Raw genomic sequence first — 12,644 nt, forward strand, 5'->3', positions numbered from 1 at the left:
AGGTTTCCCCCCCCCCCCCCCACCCACACACAATGTAAACAGATGCTCACCCTCTAAATCTGTGATCATGGCTTCATGTTTATTCTTGAGTTTCTGCAGGCTTTTGGACTTCTCTTCCTCCTCAGCCAAGTTGGTAGTGAACTCCGAGATCCGTTCCTCTAGCAGTTTCTTCTCCTGAGATTTACAAAATAAAAACATGCATGTAAGTTTTGTTTCACTTATCCTGCACATTTCTTTCATACACCTTCATGGTCACTAAAATACCAGTTGGATTGTAAAGTGGTCACTACTGAAGAACACTAGTTTCAATAAACATGTCATGAGACCTTGTTGAGCTTGTTGTTCTGGTCGTCCAGCACCATGACATCCTCCTCTAGTTTCTTCAGCTTGGCGTCTGTAGTGACCTTCTCCATCTGAAGTTTCTGTCTGGCTGCTTCCTCTTCGTCCAGCTGCTGCTCCAGATCCTGGAGAACGAGCACAAACGATTTGCAACTTTAAGCACAGCCATTTGCACCACAGATTACATTCTATATCCCACTGGACTTTACTGACCGTGATGTTCTGCTGCATTTTCTTTCTTTCTGTTTGCAGCTGGGTGACTCTCTCCTCTTCCTCCTCCAGACGAGACTCCAGGTCATGCAGGATCTCCTCCAGCTCCTGCTTCCTGGCGGCCAGACGGGTTCTCATCTCCTCGGCCTCTGCGCACAGCTCAGTCTCTGCCTGGAGCTGCTCCTGAAGAGCCAGCTTCTCAGCATTCAGCTAGAAGAGGGGAATCAAAGTCAAGGTGGAGCTCAAGCTGGAGAATTACATGTCAGAGCTGCATCACTCACAAATAAGAAGACTGGTCATAAATAATTAGACTGCCATCATAATAAAAAAACTTGATGAAAATTTAAAATAGGACTGACTGTAGTTAAGATTCCTACCTGTTGCTGTTTGGCTTCGTATTCTTTGAGCTGCTCCTCAGTCTGCAGTTGTCTCTCCTTCACCTTGACCAGCTCCTCCTCTTTGGCTATCATCTCCTCCTCCTGCCGGGTCACTTGCAGCAGAGGCTTCACCTAAGCAGAAAAAAATCCACACAACTTTATTAAAGCAGAGGATGATGTTTGGTCTCTTATTTATCGTTAGTGCTACATTACAGCAGATGGTGAGTGCTCATGTCTCATCAATGGTGTCAAAATCCACAGAGCATTGGACTTGAGCTTACAACTCGACTGACTTAACTGCTACATCTAAAAACTCATTTTACCTGAGACAACACCTTGTGACCATCAATAAAGAAAAATGCTGCTCTGTGCCTAGGTTTACCTTGTGGAGCATACAAAACAGCTGTGAACAGTACAACAATAACCGAGATGTGCACATCACTATAACCTAATGAACACACCTGTGGTTGCAGAACATGGAGGAAACTCCAAGGTCATAGAAGAGAAATTAGACTTCTGTTTATTAAAGCAATATGCCTATATGTACAGTTTAAGTACCACAATAGCTTTCCTTCTCCATATCAGTGCAAATGACTGAGTCTTTATTTACCAGTTTTTAATTATCAAGAGCTTTTTTAAAATGCTGAAGGTTACGTTTGTATTGTACAGACAGGCCGCACAATTTAGCCGACACTTAATTTGGGGTTTGATTAGTGGATTTTACCCAGGCTTGTCTCAGAGTAACAATACTACAAAAATAACTACTTTTAAAGCTGCTGAGCAAGTGATTCAGGACAGGACAGGACTATTTGCTTGTTGCATTGAAATTAATACTTCAAAACAGGACAGCACTCATTACACCAGCTACTCTCATTCATAGATTTCAGAAAATATAAGATGACCGTGACACTAGTACAGTAAAACTCGACTGCTGTCCTGGCATTACGTTACACAGATGGGTAGTGACAACAACAACAACAACAACAACAACCTTGAATTGCCATCATTAATCTCTGACCTTGGTGAAAAGCCTCCACCACTGCCAGTTCCTGAGTTTGAGGTAAGCTGCGCAGTTCCTCTGGATAACTTTCATGGCTGTCAGCTGCTGCTGTCGCTTGGCAAAGGCTCTGTAGTGAAATAAAAAAACAAAATCAACCTTCACTGTTTATTTCACATTCATTTTTGCAGTAGAAGATAAGTGGGGAAAAAAAAAATTGGCAAAGGTTTCCATTATTTACAGATCATGACATATCTTCATAGTAATGGGTTAAAAGGACTTGATTCGTACTTGCGGGCCACATATCCTCTGCACCAGGCCTGGAAGCTGATGATCACATCAGTGATCTTCATGTCTCGCTCCTCCTCCAGGTGGGCCAGCACACCGGCTCGGAAGAACACTTTACTTTGGCCCATGCGGTACAGATTAGAGTCCAGCTCCAGAGCTTTGATCTGACATGGATCAGAGATGAGTGACTCAGTGACAAGTCCTGATACTTTAAACAAGGGAGAGATGAGTATTTTTCCTCCCTCTTCTTTTATCAAACTGCTTAATTTTAAAACAGATTCATTACTTACCATGAGCACACAGGCTTGCTTGCCATCCATGAAAGCCTTTGGAATAGCATTTGGAGTGAGGATTTCATACCTGAGACAAACAAGCAGGATTAGTTTAGCTCTTTTTTACTAAATGTGGACCAAGGAGGGCAGGTCTGGTTTTAACATTAACTTTATAACTTCTATGTGTAGTTACTGGAGTATAAGTTTTATGTTTATAGCCTCTGAATGACCGGTTGTTCTTTTGGTCTTGCCCATTTTCCTTTGTCTTATGTAGGACGTTTAGACCAGGATGGCATCTTTATGGGGTATGTCAGATGTAAATACTTTTTTTTTTCTGGGAATCCTTTGAGGTGAGGGGGCTAAAAAGGAAAAAAGGTCACCTCTGTCTGAACTCCTGGAAGACGATGCGGTTGGGGAAGCCCTGTCTGCAGATGCGAATCCCCTCCAGGACTCCATTACACTTCAGCTGGTCCAGAACCAGGTGAGAGTCCAGTTTACCAGCCTGATGGAGAGAAGAAATACAAAAATACAATTAAAGACTAATTTTTTTTTACCATTATGTATGACACCTTATGGTGATAGTTGGGGGGGTGAGTCCTCATTTTTATCACTAACAGTTACATTTCCATCTTATACAGGTGTGCCTGTGAACATCAGTAGGACATTATATTCAATGTTCCATCACTTGTAGTTTAACCCAACACTCCTGTATCAATTTCTGCATCAGCTGCCATGAAGTCTCCTTCCTTGTTCTGTACCTTCTTCTCATGGTTGGGGATGATGCAACGCACAAAGTTTGGGTTGGTGTTCCTGAGCGTGGCCATGAGGTTACTCAGCTGCTCCTTGTACAGCTGGCCCACAGTGCGGAACATGCCCTTACGAGTCTTGAACGCACCAGGCATGGACTCTGACATTCCAGCCACCTTATCCAGGCCAACAATACGGTCCACTGCGAGGACACGGAGCAGGAAAAAAAAAAAATATACATTTTTTAAATTGTTAGCATACTTTATGACTCAATTTCTCAAAACAAATAACCCTACTGCTATCCTGGTGTTTTCTTTTTATAAACAAAACAATGCCTTGCACTGTGATGCATCAAACACTACTTTCTTGAAATGCTGCATTTAACTTCATGCTGATCCTGTACAAAAACCATTTTCTTTGGCAAAAGCACCATTTGCAAGTTGCCTATAGTGGTAAAAGATGTTCACAGCACTTACTGTCTCTCCACAGCTCAGCAGTAAATTTGTCTGTAGACTGGTTGAGCAAGCTGGCCACACACTCATTCAGAGGGTCCATGTTTTTCATCAGCCACTCGACTGCTTTGTAGTCCACCTGCACCAGATGAGAGCCACAATTACACTGCAGAGCTGAAACATTGAGGCTACTACGAACCGCTTTAATGTTATGTCAGATTGTGAAGCAGAGTGGTCTGTATTATACCCTGAACACATCATGGAAACTGACATTGTTAAGGGGTAAAGACAAGAACCTGCTCATTTACTGAGCCAATATTACATTTCCCCCCATTGTGCAGGGTGTGCACAGTGTATATCTAAACATTTAATGTTAAAATGAAAAAATATTTTCAGTTACAATTTCACCAACAACAACAGTAACGCCATGTTAAAAGGTATGACCTTTCCAGCATAGTGAATAACGCAGAAATCAGCATCGTCCTTGAGTTTCTTGGGTTTCTGGAACTTGGGGTGAGTTCCCAGCTCCTGAGCCACCTTCTCCACAAAGGTTTTGTCAGTGGCTTTAGGGAACCAGCACTCTTCATCCAGCAGAGCCAAGATGCCTGGTGGACCGTTCTGTGGTGAAGACACACAAAACAATTCAACAGAATCCTGACTGCTTTAAATTGCATCTGTGTGTAGTCAAGTGTTCTCTGCGAAAATGTAACTGAACCTCATTCTGAAGCATTACACCAGATCAAGTCAGATACTACGTATTTGTAGGTGTCTTGGGAGGAATAATAACTGGGAGAGATCTTACGGGCTTTTCAATGAGGTCGATGCAGGGCTGCAGGTCGAGGCCGAAATCGATGAAACTCCACTCGATGCCCTCCCTCTGGTACTCCTCCTGCTCCAGGATGAACATTGTGTGGTTGAAGAGCTGCTGCAGCTTCTCATTGGTGTAGTTGATACACAGCTGCTCAAACGAGTTCAACTGTAGAAGATTATTAATGAAACAGTTAGTCAGATTACAAAAAACATACTTGTTCCAGCTGTTTAAATGTGAATATTATTTTTAATGTTAGTAAACTGAATATACAATGTGTCATTTGATGAAATGACAAGTTAAATGAGAAAATAACTGAAATAAAATAAGTGTGCTGTTGATGGGTACTTCCTGACCCATAATGCAATGCAGGATGTGCTCACAGCTTCAAAACAAAAAAAAAAAAAACCCCAAAAAAACCACATTTAAATAAAATTATGGGCGATTGTGAAACAGCTCCAGAAAGATCTTGAATGACCAAAGTATTTAATCTTAGACATTTTCTATTTCACCAATTCTGTCTGACAGACATCTTACCTCAAAGATCTCAAACCCAGCAATATCCAGGATGCCAATGAAGGACGCTCCCTGTCTCTTGGTCTTGTCCAGAGCTTTATTAATTCTCAACACCAGCCAGCGGAACATCCTCTCATAAGAGGCTTTGGCCAGAGCCTCGACAGCAAACTCAGCCTGCTCCTGGGTCTGGGCCTTCTGGACATAATCCCTGCCAACCTAGAAGAAGAAAGCCTCCAATGTCACACTAAAAAGTTTTAATTTCATGTCACATTCAACAAATCATCCATCCATTAACTACACTGCTCATCCTGAAAATGGGGAGGCTGGAGCCAATCCCAGCTGACATTGGGCAAGAGGCAGGGTACACCCTGTATGGGTCACCAGTTTATCACAGGGCTGACATGTAGACAAACAACTACACACCCACATTCATTCATATGGGCAACTTTGAGTCGCCAGTCAACCTAAGTGGCATGTCTTTGGACTGTGGGAGGAAGCCAGAGTACACAGAGAGAACCCATGCAGGGATGGGGAGAACATCTGAACCCTGCACAGAAAGGCACGGGTTTCCAGAGGCTTGAACCCAGAGCTTCTGGCCATGAGGCTACAGCACTAACCACCATACAATAACCAACATACAAATGCTAGACTGAAACAAAACCAGAAGTCAACTGACCAATTAACACACACACACACACACACACACACACACACACCCCATGTGGCTATAAGAGGTACCAAGCATGTCCATTAGATTTTGAAGCAAATTTCAAACACTGATTGGTGTGCAGACCTTGATTCTGGGAGACAGGATGGCTCGTGTGAAGTCGGTCACATTGATGCCCAGCAGGTGACACACTTTCTGGGCAGCTGAGGGTAAAACATGGGGGGTGATGATGTAGGATGTACAAAATGAATGATGGAATGAGAGACTATATGTCCAGAGGTGATGACGGCAAGTCTGTGTAAACGTACATACCAGTGTTGTCAGGTAATGAAGCCTGGTCAGAGTTGCGCTCCTTCTTGAAGGACATGTTCCCCAACTGCAGCACGGCCGACACCACCTTCAACAAACCTGACCATCAAACAGAGGTCGTCAATGTCTGCTGCTGACAAAAAAAAAAAAACTAATTCTATTGTTTTACATTAGGAATTATCAGACAATATGTAATAAACAAATTTTAAATGAGCTGCAATGATTAGAAGGAAACTATTTTGACAAGGAAAAAAAAAGCAGGTTGCATTTGCTGGTTCCAGCTTCTCAAATGTGAAGATTCCATGCTTTGTCATATACAAGAGTAAAGTGAATAAGTTTTTGTTGAAATGAATGTAGTTGGGCTCTTGATTGTTGACAGAAATGAACAAGATATTTCAATATTTTCTAATCTGATCAAGATGAAAAGGGGCCCCAAGTACTCAGTGTTACTCACATGCACTGGTATATCCTTGAGCGCCAACAAATGTGGTGAATGCATTTCAAATTCTACATTGTTTACTAGACTGCAGCCTTCTTCCTCCCTGCCACTGCTGCAACTTGGTGATTAGTGGAACAGTGCTAAACTACTGGCAGACGCATGTACGCATCACCCACGTGCGCATGCACAAGTTAAAAGAAATGCCAACTCGCTGAGAAAACAGCATGCTACTTGAGGTCTGAAATGCCACACAAAGCCTTCAATTGAGAGTGAAATCAAGGAGTTACTCACAGCCCTATGAACAAGCTAAAAACAGTCAAATGAGAGCTACCAGTCGTTTCCTCTTCCGGGATGCTCATGATCTGAAAAGCGTCCATGGTCTCAGTGAACAGGTCCTTGTCCTTCTGGCCAGGAATAGTCACATTCCCATTTGACAGGAAACGATACTTGCTGTAATCCTCCAGACACAACTCAGCTAGATGGTGAAAGACAGGAGATTATAACTGTATTTGTCAAGTTGAGGTCACTCAGATTTTTACATGCATCTGCTCAGGTCTACGTGGCTTAAATACAGGTGACCTAAGGTAGTACTCTACACCTATGCTTTATTTCAGCCATATTAATAACTGAACTGAGAAAAGGAACTGCAATCACTGTGGTCAGTTTTTCTCAAGAATTGTTTGGGCTCTGGAACTGCAAGTCATGTTCTGACAAGTACAACCACACTTGTTTGCAACTTTCTACTTCAACTTTTCATTCACATAGCACAGACTGATGCACAAGTGTCTCACAGCGCAGCTTGTCCCCTGCTCCTGACAGCATGTAGTAGAAGGCGTGGAAGGTCCTCTCCTCTTTAGCTTGTCTGATGGCTCGAGATTTCTCCAGCAGATCTGACGGCGTTTCAGTGAAGGACACACAAATGTCAAAGCAAACGAAAAACAGGATCTTTGAAACCCAGCACAGAATCAAGGCTAAATTACCAGCAGGGTCAAGACCATGGGTTGTTTGTGTGGTGACAACTTTGTGGTAATGTGACCGTGTCCTTAGCAACATGCACTACAATACAAAGCACAATTAAAAACAAAAAAAAAACAAAAAACCCCAACACTAAAATATCAAGACCATTAAAATCCCATCTGCCTGTTAACCAATCTTGAGCCCCCGACTTATAGAAGGTGCCAGATACTTTAAGAAATCAATTTATGTGATGCTTACATGGTGCAAAGTCTTGAGCAAATGTGAGGAGTCAAGCTCTCACTCATACTGCTATAAGTAAACCTGGGGCGCGTTACAACTCAGATGAACAAACAAAGGATACAAGTCTCAATGTTGGCTCCAACAATATGCCCATTGACATCAAAGTTGATCCTGATAAATTTTCCCTGAAAGGCAAAACAAATCCAAACATTTTAATATGCAGCAGTAAAATCTATGGTGTTTTGTAGCTGGTGAGATACATCTGAAGGCCCCAAAAGCCTGGTTTCTCATTAAACTTCTTACGTTAAGTATTGGTGTCCCACAAAAATCAGCTTAAATTACAGCAATGTTGGTAGGTCAATGGTTTCTGCATTTGTGTTTTTCTGTGAAGGGGGTGGGCATTAAACCAACAAAATATTTTTTTCTAATACACCGTTTATTCTACTTACTGTAGATTACTAGATATGAAATCTACATTTACAAAAAAAAAAATTGAAACAAGATTTTCAAAAGGGCTCTTACAAATCTTGAGGAGTTATCGTTTTTGACGGTCTTTGCGTTGCCAAATGCCTCCAGGATGGGGTTTGCTTGTAGCAGCTGTTTCTCCAGTTCCCCCTGACAGGGAGGAAACTGTGTCAGATCAACTCCAATATTCTAATAACTATCACAACTATAAGCGAGACATTCTTCAAGCAAGCACAATTTTAAGTCATGCATTTTCTTGCAGCAATGCACATTTTTCCAATTGCAAATAAACACAAAGCTATGTGCAATGACTCATTGAGCTTAATGAAACAAGTCAAGTTGTGCATTGAAAAGAAATCACCTCAGGGGATGCTATTGTTGCCCAATCAACCATACAGACTTGAGCAAAAACATAGCTCTGCACATTCCAACACACACACACACACACACACACACACACACACACACACACACACCAGTAGCAAAGTGCAGCAGGCCCACTCAAGCACAAATACCCTGTAAAGCAATCCCTGTCCATGCAGGCGCAAACATGAAAAACAAGCAGGACAATCAAAAGTGCAGCAAGCCCACTCAAGCACAAATACCCTGTAAAGCAATCCCTGTCCATGCAGGCGCAAACATGAAAAACAAGCAGGACAATCAATTAAAACTATCCACCTCATACAAAAAGAGTAAATGTTTGACATTTAAGGGAATCCACATCTTTGCATACTTGCTAAGAATTTGATACCACTCTTGTATCTGCATGCTAAATGTGAAGCTAAAACCTGCAGCCAGCTTTGCTTAGCATAAATAGTAGAAACAGAAGGTGCTAGTCTGGTTCTGTCCCAAGGTAAAACAGTACAAAAAAAACAACCTGTGGTTCTACCAGAGATGTGCTCCAACCCATTCCAGTTTTTTTTGTACAGCTTACAAAAACTTTGTTCATGAGTGAGCTTTAGAGGTGCTTAATTATGGATTTTGATACTTAGGACTGAGCCAGCTAAGCTAACAGGTTGCTGACTTCACATTAACTGTGACATGAGTGTATCAGTCTGACTCAATTCCCAGAAATGAAACTATTCCTTAAAGCAACAGGCCACATTTAAATTATTTTTATTGCATGTCAGTAAAGTAGTGCATGAACAGATACCATGCTTATGGACTCACATGTGACAACACTGCACTGCCCTGGAGAAGAGGTGAAAAAGGAGAGTGTTCAAAACATTGACAATTTTAAAACACTTTACATAACTGCAGAGGAATCTTGGTGTCCCCTGATGAATCACAGTGAAGGATTAATGAAATATGTTGTGAAATAACAAAAGAATAACAGTACACAAACCCACACACGTCTGTGCTATGCTTCATCTCAAGGTGAGGTGAGGGCAGGTACCACAGGCATGTTAAGGCCTGAGAGAGGAATGTTTAGCATCGCCACACAAATCATTCAGGTAGACGACATTACAGAGATGGACTAAGATGGAAATCTTCAAATGAGGCAAGAACTGGGAGGAAGGAAGAACAGAGAATGTCCGAGGAAAGACTGAGAGGTTTCCGTTGGGGATTTTTACAAATCTGTGGAAAGGACCAGAGCGGAAGAGGAGAACGAACAAGAGAAACAGAAATTTACTCACCTGATCTTTCTTAGATTTGAAGGATGAGGCAACGTGTGCAAGATACTGAATGACTTTCTTTGTATTCTCAGTTTTTCCTGCTCCCGACTCCCCACTGTAGGAAAAAAGAACATAACAATAAACTCTTCACTCTTTTAGCCAATAATTGTAAGCTCTCAGAAAACAGTGGTAATTTAAATGTCTACAATTCAGTGACAATTGGGCATGTGCCGATAAAGACCATGTGATATAATCAAAAACTCCAGCTGATGAGAAGTTCTGACTTAAATCAGTAGGGTCTTGACAGGAAAACTAAATCCAAGACCAACTCCAATTACCAGACAGACATATTGTACAGGAAACTATCTGGGCAGAAAAGGCTGATCAGTAAAGAGATTACTGCACGCTTTTCTAAACTTTATTACTGAAACTAGCAACAAAAGAGTAACCTACGTGCAAAGAATTGACTGGTCCTCACGATCTGTTAGAGGAAGAGGAAGAAGAAGAGATCTAGATCAGGAACAAAGTGAACTGCCATTTCTATTATGTCAAAGTGCAGCTCATTAATTAGGAGAGAATAACATGGCAGGTGGCTGACTTCAGTTTCTGTGGCAGAAAGTGAGCAGGTAAACAGAAAACGCTGCCAGTTTTGACAATCACATCTTCTATAAAATACAATGGCCAAACATTCTAAGAACCCAGCTGCTCACCTGTCACTTTTCTTTGTTTACATCATTATACAGTAAAAGAAATATCTTTGGACTTTCAACTGTTTTTAGACCTTGTGCTTTGGCAACTGTAATGAACCATGTGCTTAAGTGCCTATTTGATGGTGTAAATAATCATTAGTTGCAGTTCTGTACATGTCTGTGTATAGGTACTCCTAGTCTATGTACCATATAATGTCCAAATCCTGCCAAAGACTTTGCGTTGATTAACAAAGATACAACTGTGGTACCCTGCATCATGCTCCTGTAAGCTGTGTCTGTGATGGCGTAGATGTGAGGGGGCATCTCATGTCTCTTCTTGCCCTTGTACATGTTCACTATGTCCTCGGTGTAGATGGGCAGGTACTTGTATGGGTTGACCACCACACAAAAGAGACCCGAGTATGTCTGGGTAAAAGAAGATAATTACTGTCATCACTGAGGTTTAACGCAATGAGGCCCATGAGTGTGCACAGTAGAAATGACGCCATGAAGGCAGATGTCGAACATGAGATTGTGTGACGTAAACCTGTATCCACCCAAACTCACATAGATGAGTCCGGAGTAGTATCGCTCCTTGATGTTGTGCAGCACGGAGGCCTCGTTCAGACAGGTGAGCTCCGCCATGTCCTCCACTTTATTAAACTTGGGTGGGTTCATCTTCTGAATGTCATCCTTGTTTATCTTTACCTGAGGATTAGAGACACCAGGGCTTCCTGAACAGTTTGGACTCGGTGCAACGATGCCTTACCAAAGTCATACTCTATTTAGACCATCATTAACGTATCACACGAAAAACACCACAAGTTATCCTGAAAACCTCAATTCACGATCCTGACAGATGAACAAATTAAAACTCCAAAAGAGAAATTCCTCTTTTTCACCTTCTTGCCAGAGTCCGTCAGCTCCACCACACACTCGTCGCCAAGCTCTTCCTTGACAGAGCCAGCCTCGAAGCCCTGCTTCTCAGAGGGGACCCACACCAGCTTCTTGGAGGCCCAGTCGGCCTGGGCCAGGGGGTTGTTGATTTCACTGCGGTCCCCATACAGAAACTTGTCTGCGTCTGTCATGGTAGCTTTAGGACAAAAACATAAGAAAAATATGAAGTTAGTCTTTAAAAGAACACAAGCCTGGCATCATCTGAAGCATGTGGAGAAGACTTCAGATATTAAGTTCTACACAGAACTCTTAACTCCTGTACATTGTAAAGATGACAAATTCCTTCACTAGAAAGGTTACTGTTATTTATTTGGCAGGTTTGGAAATTACAGCTCTCCCATCCCAAATCAATGAATGTAGGAATTAAATCATAATACAAAAACATCCAAATAATAAGCTAAAATAAAAATAAATCTGTCCCAGTTTGGCATCCAACAATACAAACTTTTGCAGCAATTGCTCTTCAGATTCTTGTAGGTGTGGCTGACAAGCCTTGACAAAATTGGCCTTAAGTCTTGAATCATTAAATCCAAATAGTCCCGTAAAATGTGATTGAACTAAACACTCAGGTGGTGAAACAGTAGCATGACTAAGTCAAATAACCATGACTCGGTCTCAAGAGTGAGTCAAAACATTTTGCATAAAACTTATTCTTGTGCAAGAACCAGGAATTAATTATTTAATACCAAGGTGACCAGTAATCAGGTTCCTCGCTCAAGACAGAAACCGCTTCAGTCAACTGGGGTTCAAGGACATTTCACTTCTCTTATACCGGCTGAGGAGTGAAGACATTTGTATTTCCCCCCCCCACATATCCTATGTGAGTGGGAGAAAGACCAGGGGAATGACGACCCATATAAGAAATCCGACTGAGATGAGGGGTGTCCCGGTGGCCTCTGGTTTTGAGCCACTGATGAACCCGTTTAATTGATGAAGGGGGAGCAAACCACCTGTCCTCTCAACTAAATGACAAAAGTGTCCCCAAGTAGCCTATAAATAACAAATTTATTAAAATAAATCCAATAACTAATAGTTTAGAGCAGTGGTCCCCAACCCCCGGGCCGCGGACCGGTACCGGTCCGTGGATCAATTGGTACCGGCCCGCACAAGCAATCATTAATTATTTCCGTTTTATTTATTATCTGAGTATGAACGATCTTTTATTTTGAAAAATGACCGCATTCTCTCGGTTACATCTCGGTCACTTGAGCGCCAAAACTGTCTTACTTGTGGACATATTCAGCCTGCTCAATGAACTCAATCTGTCACTTCAGGGGAAAATGACAACTGTCTTCAAGT

At 42.0% G+C, this 12,644-nt stretch overlaps 1 protein-coding gene across 2 annotated transcripts in view; it reads right to left on the minus strand.

Moving 5' to 3' along the window:
- Positions 1-12,644, minus strand: part of LOC109966264 (myosin-9-like) — a 26,100-nt gene that overhangs the window by 8,432 nt on the left and 5,024 nt on the right. Inside the window, exons 2-26 of one of the 2 annotated variants that reach the window (XM_020610981.1) lie at positions 11,291-11,481; positions 10,956-11,096; positions 10,658-10,814; positions 10,153-10,180; positions 9,721-9,814; positions 9,254-9,274; positions 8,141-8,233; positions 7,740-7,803; positions 7,213-7,311; positions 6,753-6,896; positions 5,986-6,081; positions 5,800-5,876; positions 5,028-5,222; positions 4,485-4,658; positions 4,127-4,300; positions 3,707-3,821; positions 3,242-3,432; positions 2,864-2,985; positions 2,502-2,571; positions 2,215-2,375; positions 1,945-2,053; positions 927-1,058; positions 553-759; positions 327-464; positions 51-174 (exon numbers count right to left, since the gene is read on the minus strand). In XM_020610981.1, the coding sequence (XP_020466637.1) occupies positions 51-174; positions 327-464; positions 553-759; positions 927-1,058; positions 1,945-2,053; positions 2,215-2,375; positions 2,502-2,571; positions 2,864-2,985; positions 3,242-3,432; positions 3,707-3,821; positions 4,127-4,300; positions 4,485-4,658; positions 5,028-5,222; positions 5,800-5,876; positions 5,986-6,081; positions 6,753-6,896; positions 7,213-7,311; positions 7,740-7,803; positions 8,141-8,233; positions 9,254-9,274; positions 9,721-9,814; positions 10,153-10,180; positions 10,658-10,814; positions 10,956-11,096; positions 11,291-11,476 (3,112 nt within the window). In that variant the 5' untranslated portion in view covers positions 11,477-11,481. The remainder of the gene's footprint in view (positions 1-50; positions 175-326; positions 465-552; positions 760-926; positions 1,059-1,944; positions 2,054-2,214; positions 2,376-2,501; positions 2,572-2,863; positions 2,986-3,241; positions 3,433-3,706; positions 3,822-4,126; positions 4,301-4,484; positions 4,659-5,027; positions 5,223-5,799; positions 5,877-5,985; positions 6,082-6,752; positions 6,897-7,212; positions 7,312-7,739; positions 7,804-8,140; positions 8,234-9,253; positions 9,275-9,720; positions 9,815-10,152; positions 10,181-10,657; positions 10,815-10,955; positions 11,097-11,290; positions 11,482-12,644) is intronic. The other variant, XM_020610982.1, reaches the window with a different exon arrangement.

The sequence above is a fragment of the Monopterus albus genome, unplaced genomic scaffold, assembly GCF_001952655.1.
Source record: "Monopterus albus unplaced genomic scaffold, M_albus_1.0 scaffold108.1, whole genome shotgun sequence".
Lineage (NCBI taxonomy): Eukaryota > Metazoa > Chordata > Actinopteri > Synbranchiformes > Synbranchidae > Monopterus > Monopterus albus.